General features: G+C 39.4%; 1 protein-coding gene across 23 annotated transcripts in view; it reads right to left on the reverse strand.

The window, feature by feature from the left end:
• Positions 1–25,436, reverse strand: part of AKAP13 (A-kinase anchoring protein 13) — a 322,766-nt gene that overhangs the window by 80,500 nt on the left and 216,830 nt on the right. For all 23 annotated transcript variants that reach the window (XM_070267042.1, XM_070267036.1, XM_070267054.1 and 20 more), the window contains 2 exons: positions 12,134–12,209; positions 6,770–6,906 (listed from right to left, as the gene is read on the reverse strand). In XM_070267042.1, coding sequence (XP_070123143.1) covers positions 6,770–6,906; positions 12,134–12,209 — 213 coding nt within the window. The remainder of the gene's footprint in view (positions 1–6,769; positions 6,907–12,133; positions 12,210–25,436) is intronic.

Raw genomic sequence — 25,436 nt, forward strand, 5'->3', positions numbered from 1 at the left:
TTTTTTTTTTTTTTAAAGATTTTATTTTTTCCTTTTTCTCCCCAAAGCCCCCCGGTACATAGTTGTGTATTCTTCGTTGTGGGTTCTTCTAGTTGTGGCATGTGGGACGCTGCCTCAGCGTGGTCTGATGAGCAGTGCCATGTCCGCGCCCAGGATTCGAACTAACGAAACACTGGGCCGCCTGCAGCGGAGCGCGCGAACTTAACCACTCGGCCACGGGGCCAGCCCCCAAAGCCAGGGTTTTAAAATGTATAAGTGCAACTGATGCCATGGTACCATTCCTCCAGACAATCAGGAGAAACAACCCAAGCCCCTGAAAGTCATTTTATATATTTAAGAAACATACTACGCACGTGTATCTATGTAAGTATGTATCCAGATGGCCAAAACATCACTTTCCGCTAAACACAAGATTTTTTTTCTTCAGATGCAGTATTAGGATGTGGTGAGGGCAGAGAAGCAGAAGAGACATAGCAAGGCAGAATTGGCAAGAAGGGGCGGGTGGGAGTGGAGTATGCACCTGAGAAGGCTAGCACACTGGGAGACTGAGACCGAACCTGCGCCTGAGACTGACACAGCATCCTTCCTCCCTGGGGTTTTCATAACTGGTTCTCCTCCTGCATACGGCAGCATGGGAACACACACAAAAATATTATTTCTACCATTAGCTTCTGCTTCCTGAGGGCTCATGTAATCTTGAAAATCTGCAATGCTTGTCAGGCTACCAAAAATCCCTAGGAGTCAGAGAGAATGCTCGCAAAGAACAGGCCCCCAAGCAACACAAAGGTGTGAGTGTGGCTGCTCTTTACAAGCACCAGCCTTAAGGGACGGCTGTAACTTCAGGGCCAGGGCTGAGCAGATGGAGTGACCCAAGGATACTGTTTTGTTTAATTTCAGGTCAAATAAAGTAGAGAGACTGCAATTACAAAATAATTACATCCCTAAAAGTGAATGAAAAAGTCAAATTAAACGATGATGCTGTCTATACAAAGCTTGTTAAACTATTACTTAAATAGACATGCAATATAACTATTATATAAATCTCAGTAGTAATTATTTACTGGATTATCACTACATGTGGGGATGTACTAAGTGATTTAGATGTATTATTTCTTTTAATCCTCACAACTATTCAACTTAGTAGGTATTCTTATTCCCATTTTACAGATGAGAAAACTGAGGCTCAAAGAGGTTACATAATAAACTCAAGATTCTAATTTAACTGGTCTGGGGTAAGGCTCAGGCTTTTTTTTCTTCTTCTTCTTTTAGCTCTTTTAGATTCTAGGTAGAGCTAGGATTAGACCCCATTGCTATAAACTACAGAGCTCTTTTTAAAGGGTTTGAAAGAAAACTGAGATGGATCCTAGTCCTAAATGTAAAAGCTAAAACTGTAAGTTTTCTACAAAAAAACATCGTGACTGGGGGCAGACAAATCAATAACAGGACAAGACATAGGTGGCAACAGCCATAAAAAATTGGTAAATTACACTCCATCAAAGTTTAAAAACTTCAGACACCATCATGAAAGCGAATAGGCAAGCTAGAGACTGGGAGAAAGTATTTGCAAAACAGAACTATAACAAATGACTGGTACCCAGGCTATATAGATAACTCTTACGTCTCAACAACAAAAAGACAATCTATTTTTTTATATGAGCAAAAGCTTTGAACAGACACTCCTTAAAGGAAGATATACAAGTAGCCGATAAACATAGGAAAATGTCTTTAACATCATCCTTAGCCATCAAGGAAATAGAAATCAAAATCCATAATGAGATATCATGACATGCACACCAGAAATGCTAAAATTAAAACAAAACAATCACACACATTGGTAAGGACACAGAGCAACTAGAATTCTCATACATTGCTGGTGAGCAGGTAAAATGGTACAACCACTTTGGAAAAAGGTCTGGCCATTTCTTATAATACTAAACCTACACCTTACCACATGATCTAGCAATTCCATTCCTAGATATTTACTCAAGAGAAATGATAATATTTCTATCCCATTTATATGAAGTTCTGAAAGAGGGAAAATCAATCTGTGGTGGAAAAAAGAATGAGAACAGTTGTTGTCTCTGGGGGGTTGGAGAGGAAACAGGCTGGGAAGGGGCATGAAGAAACATCCCAAAATAGCGATAACCGTCTATATCCTCCTGGGGGCTTGCGTTACAAAGAATGAAAGCATTTATTAAAAGTCACAGAGGTACAGCCAGTACAGAAAACAGTATGGAGGTTTCTTAAAAAATTAAAAGTAGAACTACCATATATGACTCAGGATTCCTACTTCTGGGAATACATCCAAAGGAGATAAAGTCACTGTCTTGAGATCTCAGCACTCCCATGTTCATATAGCAACATTATTTGCAGTAGCCCAGATACGGAAACTTATCCTAAGTATTCATCGACAGATGAATGGATAGAGAAAATATTCAGCCTTAAAAAAGAAGGAAATCATACCATTTGTGACAACACGAATGGACCTTGAGGGCATCATGCTGACTGAAATGAGCAAGACAAAGAAAGACAAATATGCATGATCTAACTTATACAAGGAATCTAAAAATGTCAAACTCATAGTAACTGAGTAGGATGGTGGTTACCAGGGGCTGGAGGGGTGGAGGAAATGGGGAGATGTTAGTCAATGGGAATAAACTTCCAGTTATGAGATGAATAAGTTCTGGAGAACTACTGTATAGCATGGTGACTACAGTTAATAATAATATATTATATACCTGAAATTTACTAAGAGAGTAGATCTCAAGTGTTCTCACCACACAGACAAAAATGGTGACTATGTGAGGTGACAGCTCTGTTAATTAGTCTGATTATGGTAATCATTTCACAATGTATACGTATTTCAAAACATCATGTTGTACACTTTGAATATATACAATTTTTATTTGTTAATTATGCCTCAATAAAGCTGGGGGGGGAATCAGTGAATGGTACCTTGAGACTGTGCATTTCATTGTATATAAATTTTACAAAAAATAAAACCCCAAACCCTATACACAAACACTGAATTCTAAGTGTTCAGGGGTAAAGTGTATTGATATCAATAACTTATTTTGTAATGCATCAAAGAAATCAGATGCACTGGAGGGTGGATAGAAGGACAGACAGAAACACAGTTACGTAAGAGAGCAAATACAATAAAAAGTTAACTGTAGAATCTAGGTATTGGGTGTTCACTGCACATTTCTGCCAACTCTTCTGTATGTTTCAGAATTTTCTTAATAAAATGTTGAGGAAAAATGCCTGCTTGGCTTCCCTGACCAGAGCTACACTATATGGGAATGACGTATGTGTGTGGAGAGAGTTGTAAACATCACACACACTTTCATTCATAGAAATACAAAAACAGCTACCCACTTTGTATCTTATTGCTACACCTGAAGGCATCATGCCAAAATACTTTAATTTTCATTCATTTATTCATCAAATATTTGTTATTATCTATTACATTATATATATGACACTGTGCTATGTGCCTTGGAAAATAACAGCTCATGTTTTAAGCACCTAATATATGCCAATTCCTTAATCCATTTATGTGGAATATTTTTTCTAAGAATCTTCAGTATCTGATAGCAAGCATTATCCCTGTTTCACACTTCTGAAATTTAGTAATTTCAATACTTGCGCATAAGCAATTAGAGTTTTTCTAATTTGGATTCAGTGAATATATTTATCTTATCCCTAATAGGTTAAAAAATAAAAGGTAATTTTTCGGCTTGGTGATCACGTACTTGCGAGGAAACTACAGCATGTGGAAGAGAGAATACTACCTAAGGTTCAGCATCTTACAGGAGTCACTTTGTTTTTTTCTACATCAATTGTGGATTTGTCTTATAACTTGGAGAAAAAACAAGGAGTAAGTGCTCTGATTTTTCTCTCTTTGGGAAAAAAGGCAGAAACTCACTATTTTCTGTGGACTTCAATTATCCTTTTGGATAACATGGCAGCCTAGATCATCTGTTTTACAATTGTACTTCCCCTCTTAGCTAGTGCCAAAAAGAATCTTAAGATTTCTTCTCACTTTAAAAGCAAAATCTAAATTTTATGCTGTTGATCTAAAAAAGAAAGACCTTAGCAATCAGCAAATATTCCTACGAAGAAGCATGAAGCTCGTAACACTCACCAAAGAGTCCTATTTACCAGGAGGCATACTGAATGGAAATGTAAGGTTAAGGCGAGGACTTTGTGACAAACATGGCAGGCCGTTAGAGACCTCTGTAGGGCCAGAGTCACACTCATGGCTGCAGGAAATGACCTAATGCACCACTCATGGTTCGCAGAAAAGGATGTTGCAATGCCTTGTCTACAGATTACTTTTTCAGAGAAGGGAGGAGAGGAGGGTTAGAGCCTGGGGAAAAAGTCTGGGCCAGCCTGATGTTCTGCAGCACACGCTGCGTGGATGACAACCAAGGAAGACTTTTAAGGAAGTCGCCGATGGCCTGTCTGCCACGGCCATGCTTCTATATAAATCACTGCCTGTTAAACTGTCTGCAGACTGAGAGCAAAACAACAGAAAATGAGATTTTAAAGTCAGGTCTAGGCTCACATCTCAATTCTGTCACTTATCAGCTGAGTAATTCTGAGTAATCACCTTTACCAGCCAGAGTCTCCAGCTCCTCAGGAGTACAAAAAGGATAAACCCACCCACCTCGCAGGGTTGCTGGGAGCGCGACATGAGAGCATACATGTAAAAAGTTCAGTTCAGTGCCTCACGAATGACAAGCATGTTGTCAATATCAGTCTGCGTCTGCCCTCTCCTATGCTATGTAAACCCTTGGGTGTATTAACGCTAGTGAAACATTCACTGCAGAACCTCTCCTGCTCACAAACAGCTTTGGGAGAGTGGCAGTAGTAAGTGGAAGAGCCCTCCTCATCTGGTCCTAAGCTACCCGACACCCTCGCATACACACGAAGAGGGGAATACGCACCCACCACGTCTGCTTTCTCCGAGGAACCCGGCTATGAAATGTGGCTGAAAGTTAATGGGGGAGTACGCTTCAACTTCTAAAACCTGTACCTGTCTAGTCATCATGAAAAAGAGGCTAAATATACACGGGCCTTTTGTCTGAACTGCCTCCTAAGTGCCTTTGGCAGTTTGAATAAGAAGACAGAATACAGGAAATTCTACCCCTACTTAGCTGGGAAAACCGCTCAAGTAGCGACCGGGAGTAACCACCATTCTGCAGAGATGGTAACATCCAGGGACACGCTGTCATGTACTAGGAGGTGGCAAGCAAGTACTAAAGACTAACTTAAGGAAGACTTCTCAACTTTTTTTCCCCCACAAAACTTAGTGCCTGAAGGCATGAAGACTTTTCAATTTTTAAAATAACTTTTTCCTATGAAAAAGTTCAAACATACATAAATGTTTAACAAATCCCCATGTATTCACGACCCAGTTTCAGTGGTTATCAATGATTCAATTTTAAGGCTGGAGCTTCAAGATAAGATCTAATCTATTTATCTCAGACAAAAACAGGGATTTTTAGAGACATGCACCTTCAGAATGGTATTCCCCTGGGGTAGGGGACACTTTAGAAGTCCTTACAATGAAAACCTCAACATCATAGTGGGAATTACCCAAATTCTGTTATTTTTTTAAGATACCATACTGGCTTCCCTCTCTTTAAATAACTTCAGAGAGGAAGAGATCTTCCCAGCGTGTGGATTTTCACTTTACAGGATGCCCTGAGTCAACCGCCTATGAGTAAGGACAGGAATCCTGACGTTCCATGAATTTTTCCATGGACCTCTGGAAGACAGTCAACAGAAGGACAAGGAACAAGGTGGCAAAGGGTCAGCAAAGGCCAAACGGGCACATGAGAGCCGCTGGACAGAAACGAAACCAAAGCGCTGGAGGTATGTTCACAGGGGCTTAACTATGCCCCAGACCAGAATCCCAGAACGGTAAGCGTCCCCTCCTAGCAGAGCCTTTAAACACAGCATCATCGCACTGTCTCGGAGAACTGTTCACCACTGACACGACTGACTGCTCCCACCACTTCTGACCCTCAGAAAGGTACCATCACGGCTGCCAGCGTGCTTCTGCCCCTTTACCCTCGCGCTGTTAAGACAACCACTTGCAGCGCTTAAGTGACAACTCTTATTCGCTGCTCCTGCTGTGGGAAAGCCCTCTCTTAGGAGACACAGCAGAACTTGCTGCAACCAGACACAAACAGAAGCAAGAGAAGGCAAAGCATCCCACACCCCCAGCCCCTAGAGAGCCTCAAATTATATGACAACACAAGGTGATTCATGCGGATGGGCTTGCCTTTTCACCAGGGAGAAAGCCTGGGTTCCCTGGCAGAGATCTAGAAAGTTCCAATTAGGCAGGCTAGATGAGGAAGGGTGATATCAACAAGCTCGGCAGTGAGCTTCAGGCCTAAACACATTATTCAAAAATGACTCTGTGGTTAGTTTATACACATGACATCACACAGTCTGAGCTGCGGTCCCTTCCTGCCCACTGAAAAGCATTCACCATCATCTGAATTAAGTCGCCCCAAAGGAACGTCCATTTCTTTAGGCTTCAATGTGAGCTTCCTAACCTGCATGTAACCAGCCATGATTCTACGGAAAATAAAGTGGCCAATGCCTTTTCTAAGCCCCCAGCAACCTGGAGCTTCCTTCTCCAAAAGGGAACTTTTACACTTCTCCGAGATCATATAAGAACTGGAATGAAGCCCTGCAAGCCTAGCAGGATCACAACTTACTGGCAGGAGTCACGTACTGAGCCAAACAGTACCTTCGAGAAGATGATGCTGTCCACTTCTTCACTGGGTGAGTGGAAGAGGTCAGAATCACTCCCGGATTGTCTTTTAAGGACATCTTGTTTTGAGGCACAATCTCTGCCCAGCCCAACATCCAGGAAGTTCTCACATTCTGAAAAAAAAATTTATTCAACCAATACTTAAAAAAAAATTCAGTTTCTTTCCATTCCAGCAAGCAGCCTTTTAAATCACCAACTAACCTCCCTTCCCCACTCCTTTCCCTCATTAAGAAGCTGTAAAGGACGCAGTCAAATTAGTAGCTTTCAGCTCTGGTGCTCCAACTCTAGGTTGACACAGTTATTACAGTACAATCAGGACTTTGCCATGTAAACCATAGGGACAAGAAGATAAAAATGATGATGTAAAGGCATAATTCCACATAAATCCCACCATTTAGGTATTTAAATGGGAATCTTTTTCTCCTGGTAGTTAGAGAATTTTTTTCTTTTGCTACCAAAATCAGAAGTCCTTACTAGGAAAGTATGTGATAGGGTTTGTGGATAATTTCTGTTTTGAGATTTAAGTTCTTTCTGGAAACGTGTTACTTTATCAAAATACTGGGACAAAAGACAAAGGGGAGCATAGCTAATAAATGTATCAGTGTGTTAAACTTACTGGCTCTGCTGAGTAATAACAGCAATATAATTACTTAACTTCTCCTACCTTAACCAGATCTGACATCGGGGGAATACTGTACTTGAAGAGAAAAAAAGTATTATCTAGAATCTGTTTTCAGTTCAATAACTAGGATAGGGACTCTGGTGAACCAGATGGAAGTGGCCTTGACGAAATATTACATTGGCACATGAAGGAATTCCAGAGACTTAGTATATTAAAATGAGCAAGGTATTTAATCCATTCTCTCCTATTAACTTTGTAAACAAAAGGGACATGTGACCTGGTAGCAAGAGAGTTAAAAATACTTGCACATGATAAAACCAAGAACCCAAAGAAGTCAATTAGTAGGTAGACATCAACCTCCTTCTAGAAGTTTTGAAGGTAAGAGTGAAGCATCTCCACTCTTGTCAGCATTTTTATGTGTGATTTAGACACACATACATGTGTGCTCATGAAATCTGCAGGTGACACTAAGTGATGAGGGACAGAGTGGATAACCTGGCTCCCTAGCAGTTCAAGAGGCCTCTACCTGGAGCTTTTGGCTGAAAGCACATTCAGGAGGAGCTGATAGTACAAAGTGATGGCAAAACAAAAAAGACACTAATAGTTTTAGGCTCTATTAACAGACAGTGTACCCAAATCCAAAATGGGGACGGTCTTGCCACTATATGCCAGCTAGATCGCACCCACAGGATTGCTTGTTCCTAGATAACGTTTAAATTAAAACACCAATAAACAAAAATGCATGCGTGGTAATGAGGTCACAAGAGAAGAAACACTTGAGATAGATGCAGCTTCAAGATGAGCTTGAAGACTGCGTCTGAGGACAGCTGCAGATGTGCTCTGTGCTGTCCAGAGGCAGACAAAGCCCACTGAGTGGAGGCCACAGAGCCACACCGTAACTGGGCTCTGGGCAATGGGCTGGCAGCCTCATAAAGTAACGAGTGTCACCTCCCCAGACAGGCAGAAGCAAAGGCTGGATGACTGCATCAAGAAGCTTCAGAAGAGATGTCTACACGGATGGGGAAGTGGAAATTGAACTCGATAACCCCCAGTGTCTCTTTTAATTCTCAAAGTCTATGCTGGGACAATAACTATACGTGTGTGAACATAAGCGTGGAGAGATAATCAGAAGAGGAAGCTGCTCTTATCTAAATTAACTAGTAACTGATCATTAATAAATTATTTGCTCTGGACTAGCCAGGAATCTTAGAGGAAGGGTTGGAAAGGCACAGCACTGGTATAGGTCACGAACTGCTTGTCAATGACATTACCTTCTCTATTGGTTAGACATCTGAGTAGGTCTGGGGACAGATCCAAATAAAAAGAGACGTTTAGTGTTCGTGTGCGTGCAGGGGGCAGTTTACAATCTCGTAGCAGAAATGAGGATTTTAAGAGAGAATTCCAACACAGAAGTACACAGATGCCACAGGAAGTGAGGCAGGGCCCACAGATTAATACAAAATGTTTCAGTTAAAGAAAAATAAAGAAATTAGTCCATTTCATTCTTGGTCCAAAGTATTTCTGAGCATATTAGTAGTTCAATGGGAATAGCCCTGCCTTTAAAAGACTGGAAATCATGGGTATTCTGGAGGGTTTTTTTCACATTTCAGAGTATGCACTAACTTAGGTGGAGTTGGTGGGTGTGATCTTTCTACTTCTTCCCCTTTCCCCACTTGGAAAAATCAAAAACTCCATTCTGTGGTTGAGGGGAAAATCGGGGGGCTAGCCAAGAAAAGAAAGGGCTGTCACAGCAACTATGCTGAGCTGCTGGCTGTCCAGCTGGCAGTCTAACAGACCACGTCCAAATTCCAGACTGGAAAACAAACCAGCTCAAGACATTCTAATGGAAAATTCACAGGGCAGATCCAGCTCCAGCCCTGGGAGGAATACCTCACCCAGAAAATAAACCCAAGCCAGCACTACAAGGGACCCGAAACCAAGTTTGGGAAAAGAGTCTGCTGTGTGATATAATGTTGATTGTTGAGTTAAGGAGGAGGGAAGAGTAAAACCAAGGAGAAAGGGAGAGCAATGGAGCTGATGCCTTTCTGGAACCCCCACAGATGGGGGGGCCCTAGAGGCAAAACTAATTACACTTTACATCACATGTTGGTACATTTTCAAAGTGAATGAAATCTTCCTTTCTTCCTACGTGGCCCCTTACTGATGAATAACGCCGAGCAGCACACGAAAGCATAAAAAGAACAACGAGTGCTGGTCTCAGGGCTGGACTCTGGCTTAAATCTAGGTCTGACTACTTATTAGCAGAAAGAGCCCAGGCAAGAAGTAAGTTAACCCCTCTAAGTCTTCACTTCCACACCAGTGAAATGGGATGATTAGCACCTCCCTAAACTAGTTGTAGTGACAGTTACAAACGATTTATACATGGAGTAACCAGGACTCCGTGCCTCAGCACACAGCAGGCGTTTGAGAAAAACATGATGGCTTCATTAACCCATGGTGTGTGATTCCACAAGCATCCCACCGTAAGGATATTACCTGAGGTGGGCCAGTGCCATTTTATGACCCATATATAAATCTGTCTCTAACTTTTGGGCCCTGAGCCATTAGTGCTTTAAAAGCAAGAAAAATGTGTATTTTTTAAGGCTCTGTCTGGTCATGTGGGTTTAAAATTACATACATGCAACAAATTATAGTTGACGAAGGAGAGGAACATACCAACAGCACCCACTAGGCTTTGCTGAACCATGCTAATCATAATGCTATCTCATATTTATCCAGAATTAAAGAATATACAAAGTGATTCTAAAAGATAGTATCTTATTTAGTCTAACATGATTGCTCTCTTGAGCTGTGTTTATAAAGCAAAAGAAAGAAACTTGCAAGACTGAAAGTACCTAGAATTCACAAAAACATTATGCCTAAAATTGAAATCTTAGGTCTGAAGTACAGAACCATAATCCAGAGCTTGGATTTTGTTAAATTAAGGTTTAAAAAGAATCACTCTAGGGGGCTGGCCCCATGGTGTAGTGCTTAAGTTTGGTGTGCTCTGCTTCAGGGGCCTGAGTTTGTGGATTTGGATCCTAGGCACAGACCTACACCACTTATCAGCCATGCCATGGCAGCGACCCACATATAAAGTGGAGAAAGATTTGCACAGATGTTAGCTCAGGGCAAATCTTCCTCAGCAAAAAAAGAAAGAAAGAATCACTCTAAAAAGACCAAAGCAGTTACATTTGGGGTTGGAGTATGGAAGGAACCAACAAAATTCAAGATTATGTCCTGGGGAAAATGCTCAGGGGTTCAAAAGTCATTTCTTTAAATGAGAAAAACTGCAGCATGTGGAGAAACTTTGTGTAAATATCCAAATTGTGAAGCAACCTCATTTAACCTTTACATGCCAGACAGTTTCACTTCTTAGGTGGTTGGGGGTAATTACACTTTTAGGAAAAACTCCAAACAGTTTAAGGAACCAAAACATAGTAGGGAGTATACTTTTAAGTAGAAGATTCTAGGGGGCTGGATGGGGGAAGTGTCAGATAAATCTGTGAACAGAGTCAATCCTGTAATACGCGGAGACCCTAAACAAAACTATAGCATAACAATATCCTTTAACCTCTTTCTCCATGTGAGACAAAAATGGAGAAAAACATTTTCAGATCTGTTTCCAATGCTTCCTTTGGAGTAAAGTCAGTTGAGAATCAGTAGGAAAGCTCTCTGGAGATAAAGGATTTAACAATCTGTCTTTAAATTTAATACTACTGCAGGACATCCACTGCTAAACTGTTTCTAAAGAGCAGCAAATGATGCCCCACTCATCTTTAAAGCAGGTCGGTAAAAACTGGGAGGGTAAACAGAGGTGGTGTTGGGTAAAGTAGGCCAGAATGCAAATTACCGGGGTCCACACAGCAGCTGCAAGAATGGGCACAGGGACGGACAGTTACCCACCATGTCAGACAGCAGCACCCCCCCCCCCACCCCGAGGAAATGCAGCCATGCCTTAGAGATGGACGACAAGAGCCCACAGACATCAGAGAACACCCCTTACGTCACAGTGAATTAGTGGCTAAACCTGGGTAAAAAGCTGGGCCTCCTAACTAACCACAAGTCAGGTGCTGTGTCATTAACAAGCAAAGTCTTGAGAGCATTTGACCCTCACCTGTTGTTACCAATACCTCAGGGGGGCTTAAGGAAAGACTCAATTGCTGACAATTCTTGCAAAGTTTATGGTTCTCAACTCAATCTTGGCTACACAGTAGACTAACCAAAGGAGCTTTTAAAGATTCTAAGGCCCAGGCCACACCCCAGCCCAATTAAATCAGAATCTCTGGGGGTCAGACCCAGGCATCGGTATATTTTTAAAGCTCCCCAGATAATTTCAACGTGCAGCCAAATGGAGAGGCACAGGTTTCATGCTTAATAATATATATTTATAGTTTTGCCAGATTAAGAAACCTTTATCATATCTATATGCACAGCACACATGCCTTCACAGACGACTTAACAGATCATAAAGCCACACTGAAGACTACTAAAATGAAATTGAGGTAATTACATATATGTGCTCATTTTCAATTGTGAGACAAAATGCCTCCAAACCCAAATCACACAGACACCCCTTTCTCTGATTTACTGCACAACACGCCAGGGAAGGAGATTTCCAGTCAAATGATCTGCTGTTAGAGTGGGACTGTGTCTCCAGGAAATGGACAGTTTGGGTCAGTTCTTCAAGCTGACTGGGAGCTGGGAAACCTGCTTACCCGGGCTCCGTGCAGGAGCCAAGAGAGACGCTGCATCAGGGCACGGCTCTATGGCACACCAGCTTTCTCGGTTTATCTGAAGGAAAAGAACACAGACTGCGTTTCAGACAGTGGAGTAATATGGGATGATTTTATGGCAGTTGCAAGTCTATCTACTATATCAACACTCCTATCTTTTTCTTTAATACTTGACTCCAAAGTGGGTAAAATTACGTCAAGAAAAAAACCTTTTCAGAATACAGTCAAGGCAATCTACACTGCCAACAAAAGTTGGGCATATGAAAGCAAAAGGAAAAAAGACAAAGAGGAAGACCATGGTGCAGGCCAAAGGTGAAATAAAAAAAAAAGAAGTTAACAGCTGAAATGGATCAAATATTAAAACATATATTTGATATCTTGGTTTGTAAGTTTAAAAAAATACAAAAATAACTCCTATTTATTCAAGAATTACTATATGCTGGGTATCAGGGTAAGAATTCTATGCATATTATCTCATTTAATTCCCACAATAGCTATAAGAAGTCTGCATTATCTCTACCCAGAGAATAACCAGCCTCAGAGGGGCTGCTAAGGTAATAAGTGTCAGGACTACCAATGGGATACAAGTCTATGTGATTCTAAAGCATCCTAAGAAGCAAATATATCTTCCTAAAATAAATTTTTTAAAAATTTAGCCTTTACAACTCCCAAGCATCTTAACATCATAACCTTCTACTTTCATTAAATTTAAAATAATATAATTTTTAAAATTACCATTAGAGATTTCAACAGTCCTCTCTGATAAAATAAGTAGACACAAAATCAGTAAGGATACAGAAAACTTGGAAAACATTACTAACCAATTTGATCTAACCAACACATACAGCACACTTCACCCAAGAGCAGCAGAGCACACACTCTTTTCAAGAGCACATGGAACTGTGGCAGAAAAAACGTCTCAAATTTGAGATAAAAGTCATACTAAGTGTGCTCTTTTACCACAACAATACCAAATTAGAAACCAAAACCAAAAAGGTATCTGGAAAAACCCCACATATTAAAATTTTTTTAATTCTAAAAATATCAACGAATCAAAGAGGAAATCTTAAGGAAGCATTAGATATTAGTTAAATACCAGAGAATATTTTGAACTGAATAAAAACAAAAACTCCACATGTAAAGATTTGTGAGATACAGCTAAAACAGTGCTTAGAGCAAACTTTATAACATTAAGTACCTGTATTAGAAAAGAAAGGTCTCAAATCAATGATCTAGACCTCCACCTTAAGAACTTAGAAAGAGAGCAATTAACCCAAAGCAAATAGGATAAAGAAAACAAAGAGCAGAAATCAATGAAATAAAAAAAACCCAGGAAAACAATAATATCAATAAAACCAAAAGCTGGTTCCTTGAAAAGATCCATGATACCAATAAAACTCTAGCTAGACTGATCAAGAACAAAAGTTACAAATTACCAGTATCAGGAATTAAAGAAGGACATCATTACAAATCCTGTGGACACTGAAAGCATAATAAAGGAATATTATGAACAATTTCACTGCAATAAATTCAACAAGGTAAATGAAATGGAAACATTGCATGAAAGACACAAACTACTAAAATTCACTCAAGAAGATACAGATAATCTGAACACCCTTATTCTATTAAAGACACTGAAGTCATAGTTTAAAATCTTCCTATAAGGAAAACTCCAGGCCTAAATGGCTTCAGTGGTGAACACCATCAAACTTTTAAGGAAGAAATAATACCAATTCTACACAAACTCTTATAGAAAACTGAAGATGAGAGAATGATATCCAGTTCATTTTATGAGCCCAGCATTACCCTGACACCAAAACTAGAAAGAAGCATAAGAAAACTCTAAATCAATATCCCTCAGGAACATAAATGCAAAAATCCTGAACAAAATTTTAGGAAACTGAATCCATCAATATAAAAAAGGATAAACTTATCATTACCAAGTTCATCCCAGGAATGCAAGGGTGGTTTAACACTCGAAAAATCAACTTATGAGCAGACCACAAAACCTCACAAACTAATGATTATCAATAGACACAAAAAATAATCTGGCAAAATTCAACATCTATTCATGATAAAACTCACGGAACACTGGGAACAAAAAGGAAATTCTGAAATGATAAAAGGCATCTATGGGAAAAAAAAGCCCTACAGTTAACATCATACTTCACTCTGAGATCAAAAACAAGGCAAGAATGTCCACTTTGATCACTTTTATTCAACATTGTACAGGAGGTTACAGCTAATGCAGTAAAGCAGAAAAAGAAATAAAATGCATAGACTTTGAAAGGAAGAAGTAAAAGTCTCTTTATTCATAGATAGCATGATTGTCTATATAGAAAATCTGAAGAAATCTATAAAAAGGCTTCTAGAATTAGTTCAGCAAAGCTGCAGGATACAAAGTCAATATACAAAAAAATCACTACTAGTTCTATATGTTAGCAATGAACAATTAAAAATTTAAAACAAAAGTAATACCATTTACAACAGCATCAAGAAATACAAAATAATCAGGCATACATTTAAGAAAATATGAGCAAGACTTATACTCTAAAAACTACAAAACTGCTGAGAAGAATTAAAACAGGCTTAAGTAAATTAGAGACAGCATGTTCATAGATGAGAAAACTCAATACTGTTAAGTTGTTAATTCTCCTCAACTAATCACTACTCGATTTCAAGACTTCCTATAAAAGCTACACTAATCAAGCCAGTGTGGTACTGATATAAAGACAGACACAGAGATGAATAGAATGAGCGAATCCGCAACCAGACCTTCACACAAATGGCCTACTGATTTTCAATAAAAATGCCAAGGTATTACAACGAGGAAAATAAAAGTCTTTTGAACAAATGATGCTGCAATAACCAGATGTCCATATGCAAACAAACAAATAAATCTCTCCGAAATCTCAAACCTCATATCTTCTTTAAAAATGAACTTAAAATATATCTAAATGTTAAAGCTAAACTACAAAAATTCTAGAAGAAAACACAGGAGAATATTTTTTTATAAGCTTGGATGAGGCAAAGACTTCTTAGCACATATAAAAAAGCATGAAAAAATTGATAAACTCGACTTGCTCCTTAGAAGGCATTGCTAGAAAAATGGAGAGGCAAAAAACAGACTGGGAGAAAACATTTACAAAACATCTATCTGCTAAAGGACTGGTATCCAGAATATTAAAATATAAATAAACAACAACAAACTCTTACAGTGCCATAATAAGATAAACAAAATGTTTCTTTAAATGGGCAAAAGACTTGAATAAACATTTCATCAAAGAAGATATATGAATGGCAAATAAGAAGAGGAAAAGATGCCCAACATCAGTAATCATCAAGAGAAAGTAAACTAAAACCACAAGGAGCTAACAGTCCACACCCATTAGAACGGCTAGAATTAAAGACTGATAATATCAAGAGTTGACAAAGATGTGGAGCAGGTGGAACACCAATACATTCCTGGGAGATACAGCAGTACAGCCACTTTAGAGAACAGCTGAGCAGTTTCCTATACTGTCAAACATACACTTACATACAACACAGCAATCCCACTGATGGGTATTTACTCAAAAAAAATCAAAACATATCTTCACACAAAGACTGTTATTGGAATTTCCACTGCAGCTTAATTCATCATAGCCCTGAACTGGAAACAGCCCAGATTGCCATTAACAGATAAATTAATAAACAAATTGTAGTTTATTCACACCACGCAGAAGACTCACAATAAGAAGGAACGAACTACTGACAGAAACAACACAGGTGAATCTCAGCAGCATTAGGCTAAGTTAGAAGAAAAAAGCCAAACAAAAAAGACTACCTACTACATTGTCCATTTATATAATATTTTAGAAAAGGCAAAACTAGTACAAAAAAGCATATTAGCGATTAACAAGGAGTGGAGGAAGACGCTGACTGCAAGGGGCCAGGAGAGAACTCTGGAAGGATGGAAATATTCCCATCATGAGAGTGGCAGTGATTACACAATTTAAACATTGGTCAAAACTCATCCAATTGTGAACTTAAAATTGGTGAATTTTATTGTATGTAAATTATATATCAATAAAGATGAAAAAAAATCCCCAAAATAGAAGTATAATCTATATTTTAGTTTTCACTACTCCCAAACACCTTAATATTGTAATCCTCTAGTCTCATTAACACTGAAATACTTAGTGGTAGTTCTAACGATATAAGTAGGAGTATCTAAACAAATCAGCAAGTCATTGAATATTTGTAATGCTCAAAGACAATTTTATTTAATGACCTCTAGAATATAGTATGTACCTACCGGTAGATTTCTGATCACTTTGGTGAGCAGACGCTAAACTATACTGATGATAAAGATCAACAGTTTTATTGAATGTACTAAGAGGGATAAGGCAGAAAGCTTCTGAGATTTTGTCCAAATACAACTGTTTTTCAAAGAAGAAATGCAAAGAATTAAACCGCTAGCAAAATAAACATGCAAACCTGGAACCATATGGAACCAAACACCAAACCACTTGCTCCTTTTAGCTATTTCACCATTACAGAGACTGAGAGGAGGCAGGACCCAGGGGCCATCAATGTTTCAATTCCTGGTGTGTTATGAAACGACATCGAAAATTTGAAAGTGGTCCTGAATGAAAAAGAATCTTTAGCAGGTTCCCTAGGAATATGCAAAACATCCTCTTCAAAATGTAATTTGAGTGTGTGCAATAGGGAACTAACCTCAAATTCAGTAACTTTAACAAATCCTACCCATATCTTTCAAAGAACTGAAACAGTACATTTTCTTAAAAAAAAAAGTTCATTCACTGAAGAGAAGGATTTTTACTGTAAACCGCATCTCACTTGAAATGAGCCAAATTTCACCTACAGTGAATACAAGTTTTTCTGCTAAAGGCAAGAGTCCAGAATTACTATTCTTCAACAGAAAACTGCATTTTGAAGTTGGAAGAGAAAAAAATTGTTTTCCTTTTTTTCCCCGAAATAGGAAGAGGCCGCATGAACACAGCAACAAATTTAAATAGTTAACAGAAACAAAAAAGCTTAGGAGATCCTTTAACAACAGTGAAGAATGTTGAACTGCTCTGAATTATCATGACCTCGCTCTTTCCTTCCATGACCTTCAACACCTTTCCAGGCAACATTTTAGGAAACTTTTTCATCATCTGCTCAATAACACACATATTATTCTACGGCCAATGAGTAAACTGGACATCCTTTGCCTGCAATACGTAAGGGACTAATAGACTACATTTTTCATGTCATTTTTGGCATTTGTGTGTTAAAAAAAGTGAGTTGCACATTTTGCAAAATAATATGTAATATAATATACAGTAATATTGAAAATAAAAAATTTATTTAAAATATTTGTTATTTAAAATATAAATACTTACTGAAAGGATGAAATTAAAATTAAATCAAATCTCTAACTGAATACATTGATTTCTGAATAACAGCAACGAGAACGTATCAGTGTTGGGAGACAATTCTCCATGGGTCTCTACTTCTTCTGCATGGCTTGTGAACAAAGGCACTGAGTATCCTTTTGCTCTGGACTATCTTTTCAAGAATGTCTGTATATCAAACAGCCTTGGAAGATAGAGATATTGTTTCCTTCTGAAGCAAAGGGCCGGTCTGTTCACCATCCAGTAAGACACAGATAACGTCTCAGTCAAAAGCAAAGGTCAGGCAGGCTTACTGCCCGTTATAAAAATTCAGATTTCCTAAGGCTGGGGTTTGTCAGCTGTGACACAGCATCCACCTGCACCCCTCCGTGCTGCCCCCATGGGACTTGGGAAGCAAGAAAGACCAACAAGAAGCAGATGCTCATGGTGCTTTTTATAGTATTCAGTATTAAAACCTTTAAACACAGTGGCAGCCAAAAATCTCTTGATGTGATCACATCTATGTGGCAAAAAAATTGTGATCTGATTCAATTTTTCATTGAGTGGTTATGCTCAAATGATCATAAAGAGACAACCAATACCCATTTTAATTTTTCTGTAGTTTCTCAAATTTTCTTTCATGATTACATATTACTTCTTGTTTTTTAAAAATTTATTTAGATATACTTTTCATTTTGTAATAACTTGAGGTAACAAAGATAGTTTAGAGTTCTCACATACCCTGCCCTCATCAGTTTCCTCTATGTTAACATCTTACATAACCATGGTACATTCGTCAATACTAAAAACCAACTCTGGAACGTTACTATTAACTAAACTCCTGACTTTATTTAGATTTCATTAGTTTTTCCACTAATGTTCTTTTCTGTTCTAGGATCCAATCCAGGAGATATCACATTGCACTGTGTGTGTGTTGCATTTTAACATCTTTATTGAAATGTCACTCATACACTCTAAAACTCGCCCAATTACATGTATAATTCAATGGTTTAGTATATTCACAGAGTTGTGTAACCATTGCCACTATCTAATTTTAGAACATTTTCATCACACCAGAAAGAAACTCTGTATCCATCAGTAGTCACACCCCGCCCCAACTGCTGCCTCCCAGCTCTAGGCAAACAGTAACTTACTTTCTGTCTCTATGGATTTGCCTACTCTGGACCTTTCATATAAGTGGAATCATATATCATGTGGTCTTTTGTGACTGGCTTCTTTCATTTAGCAAAATGTGTTCAAGGTTCATCCATGTCACAGCATCTATCAATACATATTCATTCCTTTGCTGCCAAATAATATTCCGCTATATGGATACACCCACATTTGATCGCTCGATTCTTCAGCTCATGGACATTTGGGTTGTTTTTACTTTCTGGCTATTAGGAATAACGTTGCTATGAATATTCATATACAAATTTTTGTGTGGACACGTGTTTTCATTTCTCTTGGATATGTACCTAGGAACAGAACTGCTGGGTTGTGTGATAGCTTTATGTTTAATGTTTCAAGGAATTGCCAGACTTTTACAAAGTCGCTGCACCATTTGACACTCCCACCAGCAATGGATGAATGTTCTAATTTCTCCTATCCTGGCCAACACCTGTGATTATTTTTCTCTGTCTGTTTGACTGGAGCCATCCAAGTAGGTGTGAAGTGGTATCTCATGTGAGCATACGTATTTTTTAAAATGGAAAATATTTTCTAATCTGTGGGTTACTTTCTAGGAAAGGAAGATACTACAAAGACTAGATGCTCATCACCCTCATATTTGTTTTCTTCCTTATTTTAAAAAGATGTTATACCTTCCGTGTATCAAAACATTGTGTCAAGTCTTAAAAGAAGTAGTAAAAGAACTTGTCCTCCAAGAACTCATAGTTTATGTGAGAGAGGCACGAAAAATGTTAAGTTAATAAGCCTTTCACAGCATCTCGCACACAGCAGACGCTGAAATGTGTGCTGATTTGGACAATGCGTGCTATAGTTAATAGAAATGGCAATGAGAGTGAACAGAACACTATAATGACTTACCATATTTTAAATGCTACATACATTTGGGGCCAGGTCACAAATATTACATACAGAGACACTGGGCCAGACTAGCAACTAGCCTTTTCCACTTCCTATAAGGCACTGCACAATGCAGAGAGTGGGGAAGTCAGAGATAGCCATCCCCTTGTTGAAGCAGAATTCTGGGAGGTTCAAGTTTCACAGAAGTTAGGGACGCAGAGAGCTGGGAAGAGAAGCTAGGTCCCAGCACCAGCTATTGCAGAGAAGTCAAAACTGATTAAAAAAAAATTACTAAATTGGGCTACTGTGAGGTTTCTGGTTAACCTTGGAAAGAGCAGTTTAACGAGATAGATGAGATCAGAAATAAAACTGTAAAACATCTCATCATATTCCTAGACTCATGGTACTTTAAAGTTTGTAAAGTACTGTCACCTCGATTTGGCCTTTTTCCTGCCCCACAAGGAGGCACGCTGCCACTTTAGAGAAGGGACCGCACACTCAGCGGGGCTGGATCAGGGGACAGTGTCTCTGTGTGTGAACTAGATCGTACTGGTAACTTTATCTGCTCAAACGACAGTAAGCTTCCTGAGAGCAGAATCACGTTTTTTATTCCACGGGTCTCCCCAGTGAATAAAGTCATGTGTCACTTAACGATGGGGATATACTCCAAGAAGTGCGTTGTTAGCTGATTCTGTCATTGTGTGAACATCAGAGTGGACTCACACGAACCCAGACGGTATGGCCTCCGATGCACCTAGGCTGTATGGTACTAATCTTACGGGACCACGGTCGTACACATGGTCCATCACCGACTGAAGCACCATTATGAGGTGCACGACTATAGCAAGTGCGTGGTTCACGGTGGATGCCTAATGAATAATCTTTGAATTATTTTTCTCTCAGTGATTCTGTAGAAAACTGAAAGTTGGGAGAGCCTTTAGGATTATCACCCTGCCTCCCTTTACCAGATGCATTAAAAAAAACCCTGAGGCCAAAGGAGGTGAAGAAACTTGAAGAAGATAATACAATATTTAGAAATAGAGTGAGGACCCAGTTTTCCTCGCTTCCAGTCCAGTGTTCTTTCTTCATCCCCACGTGTCTCTTTTTGTTCTTTACTTTCTAAACAATTTTTAATCATAGTATTAAAATGACTAAGTCTGGTAAAGTGCATTTAACATCTCCAGGGAAGATTTGTTGGAAAATAAGAGTCACTGTTTAATTTAGACAAAAATATTTAGAAAATAAAGTATTATCAAAATGAAACTAAAACACGGAATTGTGGGTGCCTATTTTTGAAACATCAAAATGCCGTAAGTGAAAGAAATCTTGTTTGTTTGTTTGTTTTTGGCTTCATCCATGTCTAGGAGCCTCTGTTTTCTATCACTGACAGTTAATTAACAATGGTGTTCTCAGAAGGCTCACTGTCTCTAAGTAAACGAGAAATGTAAGCAAATCTGGCAATGATGCAGTTTAGTTTGAATTAGGCTTCATTTACAAACATTGAAAAGTAAAACCTTTATTGAAAAACAGTAAGATTTCAGGTAAATCAAGACTTCCTCACCAGGAAAGGATGGGGGTATCTAGCATAAAGAGGCTTCCAAAAGCTATCTTACTGTCAGCTATCCACTGAACCAACCTCACAGGTGGCCAGTCAACACTTAGAGAGTACCCACTTTAGGCAAGAAACAGTGTTAAGATACAGCAACAGAGAGAAAGATGAGTAAGTTATGATCTTGATTATAATCTGCACGGTATGTCCCACAGTTTAAAATATGAGGAGCCTTTTCTAATTTAAAATGTCATGGGTAACATCTGCCTCCACATCCCAGGATGACAGACGTATACAAGCATATGGGTCTATGGATCATCAGACTCAACGAGGTAACTCCGCAAACTGTGGACCACAGGCTGGGAAACGCTGATGAGTTTATGAAATACAACAGGTACACAAGCACCTGAAATGCACAGAGGTAGGGAAGTCTCCAGTATAAAAGAAGATAATTTCTGGCTCAGAGATTTGAGAAAAGTTTAACAAAGGTGGTGGTATATGAGATAGGCCTTAAAAGGGGGCAGTACGTTTGAGAGAGAGGCAGTAAGGCAGAGAATTTCAGCCATGTGAAAAAAGTATGAGCAAAGCAGTTAGGATGCGTCAGAGCTGGAGTTCACAGCCTTCCGTGGCACAGACTCCTTCAAGAAGCTGAGAGAAGCCATGGAACCCCTTCCCAGAAACACTACCAGTCAGTGGTTCTGGAGCATATCTTTATAGTCCAGATTAGAGACCTTTTCCTTAGATATTTTTGAGGAGCACAGAAAGCTCAAAGGTATCCAGAAGAATAAATGGGAGATACGGCTACAGTGAATCTAGGCTTTATTCCCTACCAAGGGTCACACCCTGTCCCCCTACCGCCACAAGAATATAAGCAAGGGAGTGAGGAAGTCAGTATTACACTAGGAAAATAACTCTACAAGAAGTGTAGAGATAAAATGGGAGAGTGGGGAGGAAGGAAGCATGGGCCCTCTAGGACACAAAGACCAGTTAGGAGGAGGCTGAACTGGTCTAGTCTAAAGGCAGCATGCCCCTGGACCAGAGAGATGTCCTCTGGAGCACAGAACCAGCAGATCAGGAAGCTAGTACTAAGGGCAGAATCCACAGAAATGAGAGAAGGTGGGGAGGGGTCAAAATCCATAATTTAACAGATACAGGAAATCCAGAGGCAAGAAGATGATGATGCATTTTTTGGACTATGTTGAGTTTGATATGTTAAGATGTCTTCAAATGGCTAAACAAAGTTGTGGATCTTGAGAGCAAGGGTGGATGCTGGCTTCATTAGTTCTTGAGGTAACAGGTGAAAAGAGTGTACAAGAGAGCCAAGGCAGAATACGCAAGGAGAAAAGACACTGAAGGCAGCATTCACATTAGGTAACACACATGCAGATGGCGTAGCTTGGAAAGTTCATACTAGCTGGTTTCTTACAAACACAAATAGCACAAAGTGAGTGTGTATTAGGGAAATGCAAAGAAATCAACTCCACAATGAGATACTACCTCACACCCATTGGGATGGCTATTATAAAAACCAAAACCAAAAAAAAAAAAAAAAAAAAAAAACCCAAACAAATAACAAGTGTTGGTGAGGATGTAGAGAAATTGGAACCTTTGTGCATTGCTAGTGGGAATATAAAATGGTGCAGCCACTGTGGAAAACAATACGGCAGTTCCCTCCAAAATGAAACAGTTATCATATGATCCAGCAATTCCACTTCTGGGTATATACCCAAAAGAACTGAAAGCAGGGACTCGAACAGATATTTCTGCACCAATGTTCACAGCAGCATTACTCACAATATATGAAAGGTGGAAACAACACCAATGTCCACTGACAGATGAATGGATAAACAAAATGTGGTCTATATATACAATGGAATATTATTCAGCCTTAAAAAGGAAGGAAATTCTGACACATGTTACCACATGAATGAACCCTGAAGATGTTATGCTAAGTGAAATAAACCAGTCACAAAAGGACAAATATTGTATGATTCCACTTATCTAAGGTACCTACAGTAGTCAAATTCATAGAGACAACAGAATGGTGGCTGTGAAGGACTAGAAAAAGGACAAAAGAGGGACTTACTGTTCAATGAGTATGGAGTTTGGGCAAAGATGAAAATCTTCTGGACATGGATGGTGGTGACAGTTGCACAACAGTGTGAACGCATTTAATGCCACTGAACTGTACGCCTAAATGTGGTGAATTTTATGTTATGTATATTTCCCACAGTAAAAAAAAAAAGTGAGTGTGCAGCAGTTAGAGATAAGCAAGCTTGTTTAGAGAAAAGCAGAAAAGCAGTCAGGCAGCCCACACAGAGGCAGAGCTGTAATCTGGGCCAGATGGTACCACTCATGGTCAACGTCGTTCACCAGAGGACAGACTCCACATGTAGTGAGGACGGAAACAATGTCGAAACATGTATCAGCATTTCCAACCACATCCTGTATATAGTGACAACACCAATCATACCATAGTCACATGTGAAAAACACCGTACTTACTACATAAGTAAGCTGCTTAAGAGATGTAAATTGGATTACAAAACATCTCCCCCTTTCTGCCTTGTATCAGAATCACTGATGTGACAGGTAAATTGGCCCTAGTCTTGCTTCCACAGCAGCTCCACTGTTTGTTTCCCACTCATACAATGAGACAACTTAAGGCCGCACTACGTGGCTCCATTTGAAACATTTTCAGAGTGCTGCTTATAGGCCAGATACAATGCCAGGCCCTGAACACAGACATGGTAACACATCTGTTCTCGTATTAGTCTCTGTTCCTAAAGGTGACCTCTACAACTGAGGTTCTTCTATCAACAGATCTGTACTATCAACACTCTTAGCCAGCTCTGAGAAGAGGTTTGACAAAAGATCCTGATTGACAGCAGAATGAGGAGATGGAAGAGGAAGAAACACCACGGTTGAGACTGCTAATAATTTGAGTTTTAAGAGAAAAACAAAGATAACTACGAGCCCCTCTATTCAGATTTCCCCCTATGGAATCTTTGAGCTATTAGCAAAATACAGGACTGGTAACTGACTGAACGGGTAGGAGAGGGAACAGCTCAAGATGATTCAGAAATTTTGTTCAGCAGGTAGCTGGAAGAGAGGAAACAGAGATTTTGCCATTAAATATCCATGTCTTTCGGAGGAATAAGTTACCAAAACCCACTTTTTGGCTCTCATCACAGTTATGATTCTTTAGCCAAAAAAACAAACTTAGTCTTTTTTTCATGGTTTCTCCATGACAACCAGCTCACAGACACTACAGGTATCTGACACTCAAAGTTCTGCTGAGTTACAGTGTACACAGAACAGGGGATAACAAAAGTTACTTCAGGAGAAACGTCAGACCCATCCAGGTAGTTTTTCATTCCTGCCCAGAGGCCTGGGACCTTGTGCTAATCTAAACCGCACCCACGCTGTGTTCCCATCAGTCTGAAAATAGAGTTGTACATATTTTCTGTGGAGAGGGAACTGCCTTTTGTTTCTGGCAGTGTTTCTGCAACTGTTTATATCTGAACATCCTAATAATACAGTTCATGGTTACACCCAGCCTTCCCAGCCATTGCCCATATTTACTTCCTCTGCAACTGTCTCAAGAGATCCAGCCAGAGTTGCAAGGCTGAAGAAAAGGAAGCAAAAACCCACTATCCGGACATGGAAGCCAACACTTGAGTCAAAATCCTTTCAGGGAATCAGATTGCAGATGTGCAAATATCTTCAATCCTCAGCCTCCTTCTGTCTTTCACTTGATGCAATGTGGAAGTGTCTTAGAGCAAGCAAACTTCTAAAGAATGTGCATTTCTCTGGAAAATGACACTAGACTGAAACTACTCCTTTGACTTTAGCTAGTGAGGTCACGTGGCCTGCCCAAACATCACGGACAGCGAAGGGGGTGTTCTCCTCTTTAAATCTTTTTATTCAATGCACATAAAACATGAACGCGAATCTTTTAACCATTCATCTGACACTCTGAATTACTAGCTACAAAGTGTGCGCTCAATAAATCATCAGTAACAGGAAGAATCATGTTTTATTAGCAGACAATATTTTTCCAAGAGCCCAAAGCTATAAAATTAGTAAAACAGAAATAGCCTCTGGACTACAGTTTAAATCAGCAGTTAATCCTAGATTCTGACCCCTTTCTTTTTCGGCATGCGAGTTTTGCAGTAAGTTTCCGACACTTGGTATCCTCTTGGGTTAACAGTGGTCTCAGGAAAGCTCGTCCTGAATTAGCTACTGAATTGCGTTAGGTGGAAAGCTCCTATCATTCACCAGATTGTGAGGCCACTACTAGATTTTTGAAGGATGCTAAGAAAAAG

The sequence above is a fragment of the Equus caballus genome, chromosome 1 (genome assembly GCF_041296265.1).
Source record: "Equus caballus isolate H_3958 breed thoroughbred chromosome 1, TB-T2T, whole genome shotgun sequence".
NCBI classification, from domain to species: domain Eukaryota; kingdom Metazoa; phylum Chordata; class Mammalia; order Perissodactyla; family Equidae; genus Equus; species Equus caballus.